This window comes from Taudactylus pleione, unplaced genomic scaffold (assembly GCF_031769625.1).
Source record: "Taudactylus pleione unplaced genomic scaffold, aTauple2 ptg002175l, whole genome shotgun sequence".
NCBI classification, from domain to species: Eukaryota; Metazoa; Chordata; class Amphibia; order Anura; family Myobatrachidae; genus Taudactylus; species Taudactylus pleione.
Window position 1 is genome coordinate 329,017 of NW_028286569.1, and position 18,289 is coordinate 347,305.

The 18,289-nt window shown below is 55.2% G+C and overlaps 1 protein-coding gene across 1 annotated transcript in view; it reads right to left on the reverse strand.

The window, feature by feature from the left end:
• The window catches only part of NBEAL1 (neurobeachin like 1), a gene marked incomplete at its 5' end in the record, with an annotated part of 169,294 nt that extends 151,617 nt beyond the window's left edge, over positions 1–17,677 (reverse strand). The window contains 2 exons of the mRNA XM_088465841.1: positions 15,120–15,208; positions 17,518–17,677. Of these exons, the coding sequence (XP_088321967.1) occupies positions 15,120–15,208; positions 17,518–17,677 (249 nt within the window). The remainder of the gene's footprint in view (positions 1–15,119; positions 15,209–17,517) is intronic.
• Positions 17,678–18,289: the final 612 nt, after the last annotated feature.

The following is an 18,289-nucleotide window of genomic DNA, read 5'->3' on the forward strand; positions in this document are numbered from 1 at the left end:
GTTGCGTCCCTATCTGTCCATCTCTCTGGGTGCGTCCCTATCTGTCCATCTCTCTGGGTGCGTCCCTATCTGTCCATCTCTCTGGGTGCGTCCCTATCTGTCCATCTCTCTGTCTGTGCGTCCCCCATCTGTCCATCTCTCTGGGTGCGTCCCTATCTGTCCATCTCTCTGGGTGCGTCCCTATCTGTCCATCTCTCTGGGTGCGTCCCCATCTGTCCATCTCTCTGGGTGTGTCCCCATCTGTCCATCTCTCTGGGTGCGTCCCTATCTGTCCATCTCTCTGGGTGCGTCCCCCATCTGTCCATCTCTCTGGGTGCGTCCCCATCTGTCCATCTCTCTGTCTGTGCGTCCCCATCTGTCCATCTCTCTGGGTGCGTCCCCATCTGTCCATCTCTCTGGGTGCGTCCACATCTGTCCATCTCTCTGGGTGCGTCCACATCTGTCCATCTCTCTGGGTGCGTCCACATCTGTCCATCTCTCTGGGTGCGTCCACATCTGTCCATCTCTCTGGGTGCGTCCACATCTGTCCATCTCTCTGTCTGTGCGTCCCCATCTGTCCATCTCTCTGTCTGTGCGTCCCCACCTGTCCATCTCTCTGGGTGCGTCCCTATCTGTCCATCTCTCTGTCTGTTTGTCCCCATCTGTCCATCTCTCTGTCTGTGCGTCCCCTATCTGTCCATCTCTCTGGGTGTGTCCCTATCTGTCCATCTCTCTGGGTGCGCCCCTATCTGTCCATCTCTCTGGGTGCGCCCCTATCTGTCCATCTCTCTGGGTGCGCCCCTATCTGTCCATCTCTCTGTCTGTGCGTCCCCCATCTGTCCATCTCTCTGTCTGTGCGTCCCCCATCTGTCCATCTCTCTGTCTGTGCGTCCCCCATCTGTCCATCTCTCTGTCTGTGCGTCCCTATCTGTCCATCTCTCTGGGTGCGTCCCCCATCTGTCCATCTCTCTGGGTGCGTCCCCATCTGTCCATCTCTCTGTCTGTACGTCCCTATCTGTCCATCTATCTGGGTGTGTCCCCATCTGTCCATCTCTCTGGGTGTGTTCATATCTGTCCATCTCTCTGGGTGCGTCCCCATCTGTCCATCTCTCTGGGTGCGTCCCCATCTGTCCATCTCTCTGTCTGTGCGTCCCTATCTGTCCATCTCTGTCTGTGTGTCCCCATCTGTCCATCTCTCTGGGTGTGTCCCCATCTGTCCATCTCTCTGTCTGTGCGTCCCCATCTGTCCATCTCTCTGTCTGTGCGTCCCTATCTGTCCATCTCTCTGTCTGTGCGTCCCCATCTGTCCATCTCTCTGTCTGTGCGTCCCCACCTGTCCATCTCTCTGGGTGCGTCCCTATCTGTCCATCTCTCTGTCTGTTTGTCCCCATCTGTCCATCTCTCTGTCTGTGCGTCCCCTATCTGTCCATCTCTCTGGGTGTGTCCCTATCTGTCCATCTCTCTGGGTGCGCCCCTATCTGTCCATCTCTCTGGGTGCGCCCCTATCTGTCCATCTCTCTGGGTGCGCCCCTATCTGTCCATCTCTCTGTCTGTGCGTCCCCCATCTGTCCATCTCTCTGTCTGTGCGTCCCCCATCTGTCCATCTCTCTGTCTGTGCGTCCCTATCTGTCCATCTCTCTGGGTGCGTCCCCCATCTGTCCATCTCTCTGGGTGCGTCCCCATCTGTCCATCTCTCTGTCTGTACGTCCCTATCTGTCCATCTATCTGGGTGTGTCCCCATCTGTCCATCTCTCTGGGTGCGTTCATATCTGTCCATCTCTCTGGGTGCGTCCCCATCTGTCCATCTCTCTGGGTGCGTCCCCATCTGTCCATCTCTCTGTCTGTGCGTCCCTATCTGTCCATCTCTGTCTGTATGTCCCTATCTGTCCATCTCTCTGGGTGTGTCCCCATCTGTCCATCTCTCTGTCCGTGCGTCCCTATCTGTCCATCTCTCTGTCTGTGCGTCCCCATCTGTCCATCTCTCTGTCTGTGCGTCCCCATCTGTCCATCTCTCTGTCTGTGCGTCCCTATCTGTCCATCTCTCTGTCTGTGCGTCCCCATCTGTCCATCTCTCTGTCTGTGCGTCCCCACCTGTCCATCTCTCTGGGTGCGTCCCTATCTGTCCATCTCTCTGTCTGTTTGTCCCTATCTGTCCATCTCTCTGTCTGTGCGTCCCCTATCTGTCCATCTCTCTGGGTGTGTCCCTATCTGTCCATCTCTCTGGGTGCGCCCCTATCTGTCCATCTCTCTGGGTGTGCCCCTATCTGTCCATCTCTCTGTCTGTGCGTCCCCCATCTGTCCATCTCTCAGTCTGTGCGTCCCCCATCTGTCCATCTCTCTGTCTGTGCGTCCCTATCTGTCCATCTCTCTGTCTGTGCGTCCCTATCTGTCCATCTCTCTGTCTGTGCGTCCCTATCTGTCCATCTCTCTGTCTGTGCGTCCCTATCTGTCCATCTCTCTGTCTGTGCGTCCCCATCTGTCCATCTCTCTGTCTGTGCGTCCCCCATCTGTCCATCTCCCTGGGTGCGTCCCCATCTGTCCATCTCTCTGGGTGCGTCCCCATCTGTCCATCTCTCTGGGTGCGTCCCCATCTGTCCATCTCTCTGGGTGCGTCCCCATCTGTCCATCTCTCTGGGTGCGTCCCCATCTGTCCATCTCTCTGGGTGCGTCCCCATCTGTCCATCTCTCTGGGTGCGTCCCCATCTGTCCATCTCTCTGGGTGCGTCCCCATCTGTCCATCTCTCTGGGTGCGTCCCCATCTGTCCATCTCTCTGGGTGCGTCCCTATCTGTCCATCTCTCTGGGTGCGTCCCTATCTGTCCATCTCTCTGTCTGTGCGTCCCCATCTGTCCATCTCTCTGGGTGCGTCCCTATCTGTCCATCTCTCTGTCTGTGCGTCCCCATCTGTCCATCTCTCTGGGTGCGTCCCTATCTGTCCATCTCTCTGGGTGCGTCCCCATCTGTCCATCTCTCTGTCTGTGCGTCCCCCATCTGTCCATCTCTCTGGGTGCGTCCCCTATCTGTCCATCTCTCTGTCTGTGCGTCCCCATCTGTCCATCTCTCTGTCTGTGCGTCTCCACCTTTCCATCTCTCTGGGTGCGTCCCTATCTGTCCATCTCTCTAGGTGCGTCCCCACCTGTCCATCTCTCTGGTTGCGTCCCCACCTGTCCATCTCTCTGGGTGCGTCCCTATCTGTCCATCTCTGTCTGTACGTCCCTATCTGTCCATCTCTGTCTGTACGTCCCTATCTGTCCATCTCTCTGGGTGTGTCCCCATCTGTCCATCTCTCTGTCTGTGCGTCCCCATCTGTCCATCTCTCTGGGTGCGTCCCTATCTGTCCATCTCTCTGTCTGTGCGTCCAGATCTGTCCATCTCTCTGTCTGTGCGTCCCTATCTGTCCATCTCTCTGTCTGTGCGTCCCCATCTGTCCATCTCTCTGGGTGCGTCCACATCTGTCCATCTCTCTGGGTGCGTCCCTATCTGTCCATCTCTCTGTCTGTGCGTCCCCATCTGTCCATCTCTCTGTCTGTGCGTCCCTATCTGTCCATCTCTCTGTCTGTGCGTCCCCATCTGTCCATCTCTCTGTCTGTGCGTCCCCACCTGTCCATCTCTCTGGGTGCGTCCCTATCTGTCCATCTCTGTCTGTACGTCCCTATCTGTCCATCTCTGTCTGTACGTCCCTATCTGTCCATCTCTCTGGGTGTGTCCCCATCTGTCCATCTCTCTGTCTGTGCGTCCCCATCTGTCCATCTCTCTGGGTGCGTCCCTATCTGTCCATCTCTCTGTCTGTGCGTCCAGATCTGTCCATCTCTCTGTCTGTGCGTCCCTATCTGTCCATCTCTCTGTCTGTGCGTCCCCATCTGTCCATCTCTCTGGGTGCGTCCACATCTGTCCATCTCTCTGGGTGCGTCCCTATCTGTCCATCTCTCTGTCTGTGCGTCCCCATCTGTCCATCTCTCTGTCTGTGCGTCCCTATCTGTCCATCTCTCTGTCTGTGCGTCCCCATCTGTCCATCTCTCTGTCTGTGCGTCCCCACCTGTCCATCTCTCTGGGTGCGTCCCTATCTGTCCATCTCTCTGTCTGTTTGTCCCTATCTGTCCATCTCTCTGTCTGTGCGTCCCCTATCTGTCCATCTCTCTGGGTGTGTCCCTATCTGTCCATCTCTCTGGGTGCGCCCCTATCTGTCCATCTCTCTGGGTGCGCCCCTATCTGTCCATCTCTCTGTCTGAGCGTCCCCCATCTGTCCATCTCTCTGTCTGTGCGTCCCCCATCTGTCCATCTCTCTGTCTGTGCGTCCCTATCTGTCCATCTCTCTGGGTGCGTCCCCCATCTGTCCATCTCTCTGGGTGCGTCCCCATCTGTCCATCTCTCTGTCTGTACGTCCCTATCTGTCCATCTATCTGGGTGTGTCCCCATCTGTCCATCTCTCTGGGTGCGTCCATATCTGTCCATCTCTCTGGGTGCGTCCCCATCTGTCCATCTCTCTGGGTGCGTCCCCATCTGTCCATCTCTCTGTCTGTGCGTCCCTATCTGTCCATCTCTGTCTGTATGTCCCTATCTGTCCATCTCTCTGGGTGTGTCCCCATCTGTCCATCTCTCTGTCCGTGTGTCCCTATCTGTCCATCTCTCTGTCTGTGCGTCCCCATCTGTCCATCTCTCTGTCTGTGCGTCCCTATCTGTCCATCTCTCTGTCTGTGCGTCCCCATCTGTCCATCTCTCTGTCTGTGCGTCCCCACCTGTCCATCTCTCTGGGTGCGTCCCTATCTGTCCATCTCTCTGTCTGTTTGTCCCTATCTGTCCATCTCTCTGTCTGTGCGTCCCCTATCTGTCCATCTCTCTGGGTGTGTCCCTATCTGTCCATCTCTCTGGGTGCGCCCCTATCTGTCCATCTCTCTGGGTGCGCCCCTATCTGTCCATCTCTCTGTCTGTGCGTCCCCCATCTGTCCATCTCTCTGTCTGTGCGTCCCCCATCTCTCCATCTCTCTGTCTGTGCGTCCCTATCTGTCCATCTCTCTGTCTGTGCGTCCCTATCTGTCCATCTCTCTGTCTGTACGTCCCTATCTGTCCATCTCTCTGTCTGTGCGTCCCCATCTGTCCATCTCTCTGTCTGTGCGTCCCCCATCTGTCCATCTCCCTGGGTGCGTCCCCATCTGTCCATCTCTCTGGGTGCGTCCCCATCTGTCCATCTCTCTGGGTGCGTCCCCATCTGTCCATCTCTCTGGGTGCGTCCCCATCTGTCCATCTCTCTGGGTGCGTCCCCATCTGTCCATCTCTCTGGGTGCGTCCCCATCTGTCCATCTCTCTGGGTGCGTCCCCATCTGTCCATCTCTCTGGGTGCGTCCCCATCTGTCCATCTCTCTGGGTGCGTCCCCATCTGTCCATCTCTCTGGGTGCGTCCCTATCTGTCCATCTCTCTGGGTGCGTCCCTATCTGTCCATCTCTCTGGGTGCGTCCCTATCTGTCCATCTCTCTGTCTGTGCGTCCCCATCTGTCCATCTCTCTGGGTGCGTCCCTATCTGTCCATCTCTCTGTCTGTGCGTCCCCATCTGTCCATCTCTCTGGGTGCGTCCCTATCTGTCCATCTCTCTGGGTGCGTCCCCATCTGTCCATCTCTCTGGGTGCGTCCCTATCTGTCCATCTCTCTGGGTGCGTCCCCCATCTGTCCATCTCTCTGGGTGCGTCCCCATCTGTCCATCTCTCTGGGTGCGTCCCCACCTGTCCATCTCTCTGGTTGCGTCCCCACCTGTCCATCTCTCTGGGTGCGTCCCTATCTGTCCATCTCTGTCTGTACGTCCCTATCTGTCCATCTCTGTCTGTACGTCCCTATCTGTCCATCTCTCTGGGTGTGTCCCCATCTGTCCATCTCTCTGTCTGTGCGTCCCCATCTGTCCATCTCTCTGGGTGCGTCCCTATCTGTCCATCTCTCTGTCTGTGCGTCCCTATCTGTCCATCTCTCTGTCTGTGCGTCCCTATCTGTCCATCTCTCTGTCTGTGCGTCCCCATCTGTCCATCTCTCTGTCTGTTTGTCCCCATCTGTCCATCTCTCTGGGTGCGTCCCCACCTGTCCATCTCTCTGGTTGCGTCCCTATCTGTCCATCTCTCTGGGTGCGTCCCTATCTGTCCATCTCTCTGGGTGCGTCCCTATCTGTCCATCTCTCTGGGTGCGTCCCTATCTGTCCATCTCTCTGTCTGTGCGTCCCCCATCTGTCCATCTCTCTGGGTGCGTCCCTATCTGTCCATCTCTCTGGGTGCGTCCCTATCTGTCCATCTCTCTGGGTGCGTCCCCATCTGTCCATCTCTCTGGGTGTGTCCCCATCTGTCCATCTCTCTGGGTGCGTCCCTATCTGTCCATCTCTCTGGGTGCGTCCCCCATCTGTCCATCTCTCTGGGTGCGTCCCCATCTGTCCATCTCTCTGTCTGTGCGTCCCCATCTGTCCATCTCTCTGGGTGCGTCCCCATCTGTCCATCTCTCTGGGTGCGTCCACATCTGTCCATCTCTCTGGGTGCGTCCACATCTGTCCATCTCTCTGGGTGCGTCCACATCTGTCCATCTCTCTGGGTGCGTCCACATCTGTCCATCTCTCTGGGTGCGTCCACATCTGTCCATCTCTCTGTCTGTGCGTCCCCATCTGTCCATCTCTCTGTCTGTGCGTCCCTATCTGTCCATCTCTCTGTCTGTGCGTCCCGATCTGTCCATCTCTCTGTCTGTGCGTCCCCACCTGTCCATCTCTCTGGGTGCGTCCCTATCTGTCCATCTCTCTGTCTGTGCGTCCCCTATCTGTCCATCTCTCTGGGTGTGTCCCTATCTGTCCATCTCTCTGGGTGCGCCCCTATCTGTCCATCTCTCTGGGTGCGCCCCTATCTGTCCATCTCTCTGTCTGTGCGTCCCCCATCTGTCCATCTCTCTGTCTGTGCGTCCCCCATCTGTCCATCTCTCTGTCTGTGCGTCCCTATCTGTCCATCTCTCTGGGTGCGTCCCCCATCTGTCCATCTCTCTGGGTGCGTCCCCCATCTGTCCATCTCTCTGGGTGCGTCCCCATCTGTCCATCTCTCTGTCTGTACGTCCCTATCTGTCCATCTATCTGGGTGTGTCCCCATCTGTCCATCTCTCTGGGTGCGTCCATATCTGTCCATCTCTCTGGGTGCGTCCCCATCTGTCCATCTCTCTGGGTGCGTCCCCATCTGTCCATCTCTCTGTCTGTACGTCCCTATCTGTCCATCTCTCTGTCTGTGCGTCCCCATCTGTCCATCTCTCTGTCTGTGCGTCCCCCATCTGTCCATCTCCCTGGGTGCGTCCCCATCTGTCCATCTCTCTGGGTGCGTCCCCATCTGTCCATCTCTCTGGGTGCGTCCCCATCTGTCCATCTCTCTGGGTGCGTCCCCATCTGTCCATCTCTCTGGGTGCGTCCCCATCTGTCCATCTCTCTGGGTGCGTCCCCATCTGTCCATCTCTCTGTCTGTGCGTCCCCCATCTGTCCATCTCTCTGGGTGCGTCCCTATCTGTCCATCTCTCTGTCTGTGCGTCCCTATCTGTCCATCTCTCTGTCTGTACGTCCCTATCTGTCCATCTCTCTGTCTGTGCGTCCCCATCTGTCCATCTCTCTGTCTGTGCGTCCCCCATCTGTCCATCTCCCTGGGTGCGTCCCCATCTGTCCATCTCTCTGGGTGCGTCCCCATCTGTCCATCTCTCTGGGTGCGTCCCCATCTGTCCATCTCTCTGGGTGCGTCCCCATCTGTCCATCTCTCTGGGTGCGTCCCCATCTGTCCATCTCTCTGGGTGCGTCCCCATCTGTCCATCTCTCTGGGTGCGTCCCTATCTGTCCATCTCTCTGGGTGCGTCCCTATCTGTCCATCTCTCTGTCTGTGCGTCCCCATCTGTCCATCTCTCTGGGTGCGTCCCTATCTGTCCATCTCTCTGTCTGTGCGTCCCCATCTGTCCATCTCTCTGGGTGCGTCCCTATCTGTCCATCTCTCTGGGTGCGTCCCCATCTGTCCATCTCTCTGTCTGTGCGTCCCCCATCTGTCCATCTCTCTGGGTGCGTCCCCTATCTGTCCATCTCTCTGTCTGTGCGTCCCCATCTGTCCATCTCTCTGTCTGTGCGTCTCCACCTTTCCATCTCTCTGGGTGCGTCCCTATCTGTCCATCTCTCTAGGTGCGTCCCCACCTGTCCATCTCTCTGGTTGCGTCCCCACCTGTCCATCTCTCTGGGTGCGTCCCTATCTGTCCATCTCTGTCTGTACGTCCCTATCTGTCCATCTCTGTCTGTACGTCCCTATCTCTCCATCTCTCTGGGTGTGTCCCCATCTGTCCATCTCTCTGTCTGTGCGTCCCCATCTGTCCATCTCTCTGGGTGCGTCCCTATCTGTCCATCTCTCTGTCTGTGCGTCCCTATCTGTCCATCTCTCTGTCTGTGCGTCCCTATCTGTCCATCTCTCTGTCTGTGCGTCCCCACCTGTCCATCTCTCTGTCTGTGCGTCCCCACCTGTCCATCTCTCTGGGTGCGTCCCTATCTGTCCATCTCTCTGTCTGTTTGTCCCCATCTGTCCATCTCTCTGGGTGCGTCCCCACCTGTCCATCTCTCTGGTTGCGTCCCCACCTGTCCATCTCTCTGGTTGCGTCCCACCTGTCCATCTCTCTGGGTGCGTCCCTATCTGTCCATCTCTGTCTGTACGTCCCTATCTGTCCATCTATCTGGGTGTGTCCCCATCTGTCCATCTCTCTGGGTGCGTCCATATCTGTCCATCTCTCTGGGTGCGTCCCCATCTGTCCATCTCTCTGGGTGCGTCCCCTATCTGTCCATCTCTCTGGGTGCGTCCATATCTGTCCATCTCTCTGGGTGTGTCCCTATCTGTCCATCTCTCTGGGTGCGTCCCTATCTGTCCATCTCTCTGGGTGCGTCAATATCTGTCCATCTCTCTGAGTGCGTCCCTATCTGTCCATCTCTCTGGGTGCGTCCCCATCTGTCCATCTCTCTGTCTGTGCGTCCCCCATCTGTCCATCTCTCTGTCTGTGCGTCCCCCATCTGTCCATCTCTCTGGGTGCGTCCGCATCTGTCCATCTCTCTGTCTGTGCGTCCCTATCTGTCCATCTCTCTGGGTGCGTCCCTATCTGTCCATCTCTCTGGGTGCGTCCCTATCTGTCCATCTCTCTGGGTGCGTCCCTATCTGTCCATCTCTCTGTCTGTGCGTCCCCCATCTGTCCATCTCTCTGGGTGCGTCCCTATCTGTCCATCTCTCTGGGTGCGTCCCTATCTGTCCATCTCTATGGGTGCGTCCCCATCTGTCCATCTCTCTGGGTGTGTCCCCATCTGTCCATCTCTCTGGGTGCGTCCCTATCTGTCCATCTCTCTGGGTGCGTCCCCCATCTGTCCATCTCTCTGGGTGCGTCCCCATCTGTCCATCTCTCTGTCTGTGCGTCCCCATCTGTCCATCTCTCTGGGTGCGTCCCCATCTGTCCATCTCTCTGGGTGCGTCCACATCTGTCCATCTCTCTGGGTGCGTCCACATCTGTCCATCTCTCTGGGTGCGTCCACATCTGTCCATCTCTCTGGGTGCGTCCCTATCTGTCCATCTCTCTGTCTGTGCGTCCCCATCTGTCCATCTCTCTGTCTGTGCGTCCCTATCTGTCCATCTCTCTGTCTGTGCGTCCCCATCTGTCCATCTCTCTGTCTGTGCGTCCCCACCTGTCCATCTCTCTGGGTGCGTCCCTATCTGTCCATCTCTCTGTCTGTTTGTCCCTATCTGTCCATCTCTCTGTCTGTGCGTCCCCTATCTGTCCATCTCTCTGGGTGTGTCCCTATCTGTCCATCTCTCTGGGTGCGTCCCTATCTGTCCATCTCTCGGTCTGTGCGTCCCTATCTGTGCATCTCTCGGTCTGTGCGTCCCTATCTGTCCATCTCTCTGTCTGTGCGTCCCCCATCTGTCCATCTCTCTGTCTGTGCGTCCCCCATCTGTCCATCTCTCTGTCTGTGCGTCCTTATCTGTCCATCTCTCTGGGTGCGTCCCCCATCTGTCCATCTCTCTGGGTGCGTCCCCATCTGTCCATCTCTCTGTCTGTACGTCCCTATCTGTCCATCTATCTGGGTGTGTCCCCATCTGTCCATCTCTCTGGGTGCGTCCATATCTGTCCATCTCTCTGGGTGCGTCCCCATCTGTCCATCTCTCTGGGTGCGTCCCCATCTGTCCATCTCTCTGTCTGTGCGTCCCTATCTGTCCATCTCTGTCTGTATGTCCCTATCTGTCCATCTCTCTGGGTGCGTCCCCATCTGTCCATCTCTCTGTCTGTGCGTCCCTATCTGTCCATCTCTCTGTCTGTGCGTCCCCATCTGTCCATCTCTCTGTCTGTGCGTCCCCACCTGTCCATCTCTCTGGGTGCGTCCCTATCTGTCCATCTCTCTGGGTGTGTCCCTATCTGTCCATCTCTCTGGGTGCGCCCCTATCTGTCCATCTCTCTGGGTGCGCCCCTATCTGTCCATCTCTCTGTCTGTGCGTCCCCCATCTGTCCATCTCTCTGTCTGTGCGTCCCCTATCTGTCCATCTCTCTGGGTGTGTCCCTATCTGTCCATCTCTCTGGGTGCGTCCCCCATCTGTCCATCTCTCTGGGTGCGTCCCCATCTGTCCATCTCTCTGTCTGTACGTCCCTATCTGTCCATCTATCTGGGTGTGTCCCCATCTGTCCATCTCTCTGGGTGCGTCCATATCTGTCCATCTCTCTGGGTGCGTCCCCATCTGTCCATCTCTCTGGGTGCGTCCCCATCTGTCCATCTCTCTGTCTGTGCGTCCCTATCTGTCCATCTCTGTCTGTATGTCCCTATCTGTCCATCTCTCTGGGTGTGTCCCCATCTGTCCATCTCTCTGTCCGTGTGTCCCTATCTGTCCATCTCTCTGGGTGAGTCCCCATCTGTCCATCTCTCTGGGTGCGTCCCCATCTGTCCATCTCTCTGGGTGCGTCCCCATCTGTCCATCTCTCTGGGTGCGTCCCAATCTGTCCATCTCTCTGGGTGCGTCCCCATCTGTCCATCTCTCTGGGTGCGTCTCCATCTGTCCATCTCTCTGGGTGCGTCCCTATCTGTCCATCTCTCTGTCTGTACGTCCCCTATCTGTCCATCTCTCTGGGTGCGTCCCTATCTGTCCATCTCTCTGGGTGCGTCCCTATCTGTCCATCTCTCTGGGTGCGTCCCTATCTGTCCATCTCTCTGGGTGCGTCCCTATCTGTCCATCTCTCTGGGTGCGTCCCTATCTGTCCATTTCTCTGGGTGCGTCCCTATCTGTCCATCTCTCTGGGTGCGTCCCCATCTGTCCATCTCTCTGTCTGTGCGTCCCCATCTGTCCATCTCTCTGGGTGCGTCCCTATCTGTCCATTTCTCTGGGTGCGTCCCTATCTGTCCATCTCTCTGGGTGCGTCCCCATCTGTCCATCTCTCTGTCTGTACGTCCCTATCTGTCCATCTATCTGGGTGTGTCCCCATCTGTCCATCTCTCTGGGTGCGTCCATATCTGTCCATCTCTCTGGGTGCGTCCCCATCTGTCCATCTCTCTGGGTGCGTCCCCATCTGTCCATCTCTCTGTCTGTGCGTCCCTATCTGTCCATCTCTGTCTGTATGTCCCTATCTGTCCATCTCTCTGGGTGTGTCCCCATCTGTCCATCTCTCTGTCCGTGTGTCCCTATCTGTCCATCTCTCTGGGTGAGTCCCCATCTGTCCATCTCTCTGGGTGCGTCCCCATCTGTCCATCTCTCTGGGTGCGTCCCCATCTGTCCATCTCTCTGGGTGCGTCCCAATCTGTCCATCTCTCTGGGTGCGTCCCCATCTGTCCATCTCTCTGGGTGCGTCTCCATCTGTCCATCTCTCTGGGTGCGTCCCTATCTGTCCATCTCTCTGTCTGTACGTCCCCTATCTGTCCATCTCTCTGGGTGCGTCCCTATCTGTCCATCTCTCTGGGTGCGTCCCTATCTGTCCATCTCTCTGGGTGCGTCCCTATCTGTCCATCTCTCTGGGTGCGTCCCTATCTGTCCATCTCTCTGGGTGCGTCCCTATCTGTCCATTTCTCTGGGTGCGTCCCTATCTGTCCATCTCTCTGGGTGCGTCCCCATCTGTCCATCTCTCTGTCTGTGCGTCCCCATCTGTCCATCTCTCTGGGTGCGTCCCTATCTGTCCATTTCTCTGGGTGCGTCCCTATCTGTCCATCTCTCTGGGTGCGTCCCCATCTGTCCATCTCTCTGTCTGTGCGTCCCCATCTGTCCATCTCTCTGGGTGCGTCCCTATCTGTCCATCTCTCTGTCTGTGCGTCCCTATCTGTCCATCTCTCTGGGTGCGTCCCTATCTGTCCATCTCTCTGTCTGTGCGTCCCTATCTGTCCATCTCTCTGTCTGTGCGTCCCCATCTGTCCATCTCTCTGTCTGTGCGCCCCTATCTGTCCATCTCTCTGGGTGCGCCCCCATCTGTTCATCTCTCTGTCTGTGCGTCCCTCATCTGTCCATCTCCCTGGGTGCGTCCCTATCTGTCCATCTCTCTGTCTGTGCGTCCCCCATCTGTCCATCTCTCTGGGTGCGTCCCTATCTGTCCATCTCTCTGTCTGTGCGTCCCTATCTGTCCATCTCTCTGGGTGCGTCCCCATCTGTCCATCTCTCTGGGTGTGTCCCCATCTGTCCATCTCTCTGGGTGCGTCCCTATCTGTCCATCTCTCTGGGTGCGTCCCCCATCTGTCCATCTCTCTGTCTGTGCGTCCCCCATCTGTCCATCTCTCTGGGTGCGTCCCCATCTGTCCATCTCTCTGTCTGTGCGTCCCTATCTGTCCATCTCTCTGGGTGCGTCCCCCATCTGTCCATCTCTCTGGGTGCGTCCCCATCTGTCCATCTCTCTGTCTGTGCGTCCCCCATCTGTCCATCTCTCTGGGTGCGTCCCCCATCTGTCCATCTCTCTGGGTGCGTCCCTATCTGTCCATCTCTCTGGGTGCGTCCCCCATCTGTCCATCTCTCTGGGTGCGTCCTCATCTGTCCATCTCTCTGTCTGTGCGTCCCCCATCTGTCCATCTCTCTGTCTGTGCGTCCCCCATCTGTCCATCTCTCTGTCTGTGCGTCCCCCATCTGTCCATCTCTCTGGGTGCGTCCCCATCTGTCCATCTCTCTGGGTGCGTCCCCATCTGTCCATCTCTCTGGGTGCGTCCCTATCTGTCCATCTCTCTGGGTGCGTCCCTATCTGTCCTTCTCTCTGGGTGCGTCCCCATCTGTCCATCTCTCTGGGTGTGTCCCCATCTGTCCATCTCTCTGGGTGCTTCCCTATCTGTCCATCTCTCTGGGTGCGTCCCCATCTGTCCATCTCTCTGGGTGCGTCCCTATCTGTCCATCTCTCTGGGTGCGTCCCTATCTGTCCATCTCTCTGTCTGTGCGTCCCCATCTGTCCATCTCTCTGAGTGCGTCCCCATCTGTCCATCTCTCTGGGTGCTCCCCCATCTGTCCATCTCTCTGGGTGCGTCCCTATCTGTCCATCTCTCTGGGTGCGTCCCTATCTGTCCATCTCTCTGGGTGCGTCCCCATCTGTCCATCTCTCTGGGTGCGTCCCCATCTGTCCATCTCTCTGGGTGCGTCCCCATCTGTCCATCTCTCTGGGTGCGTCCCCATCTGTCCATCTCTCTGGGTGCGTCCCCATCTGTCCATCTCTCTGGGTGCGTCCCTATCTGTCCATCTCTCTGGGTGCGTCCCTATCTGTCCATCTCTCTGGGTGCGTCCCTATCTGTCCATCTCTCTGGGTGCGTCCCTATCTGTCCATCTCTCTGGGTGCGTCCCTATCTGTCCATCTCTCTGGGTGCGTCCCCATCTGTCCATCTCTTTGGGTGCGTCCCCTATCTGTCCATCTCTCTGGGTGCGTCCCCATCTGTCCATCTCTCTGTCTGTGCGTCCCCATCTGTCCATCTCTCTGGGTGCGTCCCTATCTGTCCATCTCTCTGTCTGTGCGTCCCCATCTGTCCATCTCTCTGTCTGTGCGTCCCCATCTGTCCATCTCTCTGGGTGCGTCCCCATCTGTCCATCTCTCTGGGTGCGTCCCCATCTGTCCATCTCTCTGGGTGCGTCCCCATCTGTCCATCTCTCTGGGTGCGTCCCTATCTGTCCATCTCTCTGGGTGCGTCCCTATCTGTCCATCTCTCTGGGTGCGTCCCTATCTGTCCATCTCTCTGTCTGTGCGTCCCCATCTGTCCATCTCTCTGGGTGCGTCCCTATCTGTCCATCTCTCTGGGTGCGTCCCTATCTGTCCATCTCTCTGGGTGCGTCCCCTATCTGTCCATCTCTCTGGGTGCGTCCCCATCTGTCCATCTCTCTGGGTGCGTCCCCATCTGTCCATCTCTCTGTCTGTGCGTCCCCATCTGTCCATCTCTCTGGGTGCGTCCCCATCTGTCCATCTCTCTGTCTGTGCGTCCCTATCTGTCCATCTCTCTGGGTGCATCCCTATCTGTCCATCTCTCTGGGTGCGACCCTATCTGTCCATCTCTCTGTCTGTGCGTCCCTATCTGTGCATCTCTCTGTCTGTGCGTCCCTATCTGTCCATCTCTCTGGGTGCGTCCCTATCTGTCCATCTCTCTGGGTGCGACCCTATCTGTCCATCTCTCTGGGTGCGTCCCTATCTGTCCATCTCTTTGGGTGCGTCCCCATCTGTCCATCTCTTTGGGTGCGTCCCTATCTGTCCATCTCTCTGGGTGCGTCCCTATCTGTCCATCTCTTTGGGTGCGTCCCTATCTGTCCATCTCTTTGGGTGCGTCCCTATCTGTCCATCTCTCTGGGTGCGACCCTATCTGTCCATCTCTCTGGGTGCGTCCCTATCTGTCCATCCCTATCTGTCTCCGTCCATCTGTCTCTCTCTGGATGGAAAGTCTGTTCCTGATGCCACAGTCTGTACTGGGTAATTACGCAGCCGCGTACCTGTACAGTAAACCTTCATAACTTGCTGCTGTACAGATGCCGTTACACTACAACCCCCAGCAAGGACAGTTGGCTGCAAATACTGTAGGTCAGAATATTCTTCCCTCATGTAGAACCAATACTCAATCTGGTGAAAAGTTGCCTTAAATAACACAAAATGACCAGCACTTGCAATGGATAGGAATGAGCCCTTTTGCATTCTATGAAAGGTGGTGGGGGGGAGACACTTACCTTCCTGCAGATGGCGACTCGCACCGTGAGGTCTGATTTATGAGACATATGTACCACCGCTAGCAGGTCTTTGTAGTTGATAGCTGTATCTGTTTGGGTTACATAAAAGGCAGAGAGGTGAATCCTGCACAAGGAAACTGACAGCACTGGGGGCTCATCACACTAAGCAGCGGCAGCTCTGAAACAATCTCCCCGAAAATCCACTTTTCCCTTTAAATCACTAATAGGGCGCCGACATCGCTCAGATTGGGGTCATCGCTGTATAGAAGATATTTCTCTCTCAGTCCTATAAATGTATAAAACCACGAAGGCGTTGTTATTACCACATTCACAACCACGCTGGGCTCACTCCAAGCTCAAAGAAATCCAAGAGTCAAAGGGGACCAGCCAAACTCTACATCCTAAGTCTCACATTTATATCTGAGTAATCTGAGCAGTAACAGAGCAACGCAGTAACAGCAACAGAGCAACGCAGCAACAGAGCAATGCAGTAACAGCAACAGAGCAACGCAGTAACAGCAACAGAGCAACGCAGTAACAGCAACAGAGCAACGCAGTAACAGCAACAGAGCAACGCAGTAACAGCGCAACGCAGTAACAGCGCAACGCAGTAACAGCGCAACGCAGTAACAGCGCAACGCAGTAACAGCGCAACGCAGTAACAGCGCAACGCAGTAACAGCGCAACGCAGTAACAGAGCAACGCAGTAACAGCGCAACGCAGTAACAGAGCAACGCAGTAACAGAGCAACGCAGTAACAGAGCAACGCAGTAACAGAGCAACGCAGTAACAGAGCAACGCAGTAACAGAGCAACGCAGTAACAGAGCAACGCAGTAACAGAGCAACGCAGTAACAGAGCAACGCAGTAACAGAGCAACGCAGTAACAGAGCAACGCAGTAACAGAGCAACGCAGTAACAGAGTGACAGACTCACTGATGCAACACTGGCCAAACAGGCGACAGAACCATGTCAGCAGCAGGTGGAAAGTCACCCGCCCTGCCCCAAAATGTTGACTCGGGTTCTCTTAATCCATCTGGGAGACACTGAATAACCCTGGGGTGTAGCGGGCACTGTACCCCCCTCTACATCCCATACGGCTAAGCACCAAAGTTGCAACTTAAAGCCCAGAGGAGATAGAAATAACACCCGAGACAGCACTGAAACAATAGAGAGAACAGGGAGTAACAGAGAGAGGGAGAGCGGAGTCCCCCAGATGGATTAAGAGAAACAGATGTAACACGGAGCACCGAAAAGATGCACTACTCATATCCAGTAATAAATAATGGTGCCCACTCCTTGGGCACAGAAAACAAAGCTGAGGGGCTTAGTCTGCACTGGTGCCGGCTCCTGGAACAGCGCCCTCTGCCCTCTGTGGTTATACAGTGTCCCCCAGACAGGATGGCAGAGAAAATACAACGGCTCTATTTACCCTGAACTCCACTCAGCAGGAACTGCAGGACAGATAACCGCGCAGGATCTGATAACGCACTAGATTAACAACGACGTGACTTATAAATGGCTCGCCAACCAGCGGAGGATTACCACGATCTTCACAATAAAGCCCAGAGCTGAATCCGTTGAAAAAGTGTATTTCTTGTCATATGACAGAGCATATAGAGAACTGAGAGCAAAGGTAGGACTTTGGTGAAAAGATAAGAAACAAAGAAGTAAAATTCTAATTGTATTTGTCCCAAAAAAAGCCAACCTACAACTGGCACAGCCAACCTACAACTGACACAGCCAACCTACAACTGACACAGCCAACCTACAACTGACACAACCAACCTACAATTGACACAGCAGCCAACCTACAACTGGCACAGCCAACCTACAACTGGCACAGCCAACCTACAACTGACACAACCAACCTACAACTGACACAGCCAACCTACAACTGACACAGCCAACCTACAACTGACACAGCAGCCAACCTACAACTGGCACCGCCAGCCTACAACTGGCACAGCCAACCTACAACTGGCACAGCCAACCTACAACTGACACAGCAGCCAACCTACAACTGGCACAGCAGCCTGCTTACTCAGTGTAGGAGTACAAAGATGGCTCTAGATACAAATCTGTAGCCAGCTGTGAGAGCCACATTCGCCATCACTGGGGGGCAGCTGTTTCGGTTTGTAGTGACACACAATGGCGTGCAATGCTCCATCACCGTCACAGGTAGACAACCACCCGCACAAAGACATTCACAGAACTCTAACCCCAGCATGGCGAAAATGGACACATTATTATTACGCTTCAGGCCTCCAACGTAAATGTAATGTAAGGTTTAAGTAATGGTACTAAAATAAAATAATAAATAAAAAAACATTATAAATGTGCCAGTCACAGGTACAGGAGACTAATAGATATTCGATTTGCATAAAATGAAAACTTACCTGCCCGTAGGACTTGACTGAGAAGCCCTTTAATCAGTGGCGTGGTGACCGGTGCATCATTCACTAACAATCCCAGGCCGGAATACCCCACCTCTCTCAGCCGAATTCGCTGTTTGCTTTTATCGTAAACTTTATTACAATTCAACATCAGCTCCAAAATCTGCAAAATCAAAGAGTTTTACTACACGTTATAATGATGATAAAAGGCAAAGAATCGTCATACAGAGGTGCCTCATACATCACTGCTGCAGTTGCGCCAAACAGCCCCTTCTCTGCGTGCCAAGTTCCATGCGACACTGGTAGCATCAGGCGTTTTTTTTGTATCCTTTTGGCTGAAAATGTATCTCAGTCGCAATGTGATGTGATAAGGACGCACTAGGAGACTGTGCCGATTAATCTGATATGCGACACTTGTGTATCTGTGTGTGATAAAACGACACGACGCAGCGACCGCAGGGTTTTATTTTCGCGCCAAGTTCCTCTGTGCTTTGTATACAGACTCAGTCACACACAGATAGTCTCCTACTGTGTCCTAGCCCTCACTAAGACGCATTTATGGCTAAAAAAGCCGAGCATCTTGTGCCGCATGGCGTACTGAGGCTAGAAGTATAACGACACATTAGTATATTCTAAACTGAAGAATCAAGAGGCAGCGAGGTCAGGGGGAGGGGGGGGAGAGGCCAAGAGGGTCAGAGAAAGGGAGAGACCGGGAGGGTCACAGGAAGGTGGGGGTGACTGAGAGGGTCAGAGGAATGAAGAGCGAGAGGATCAG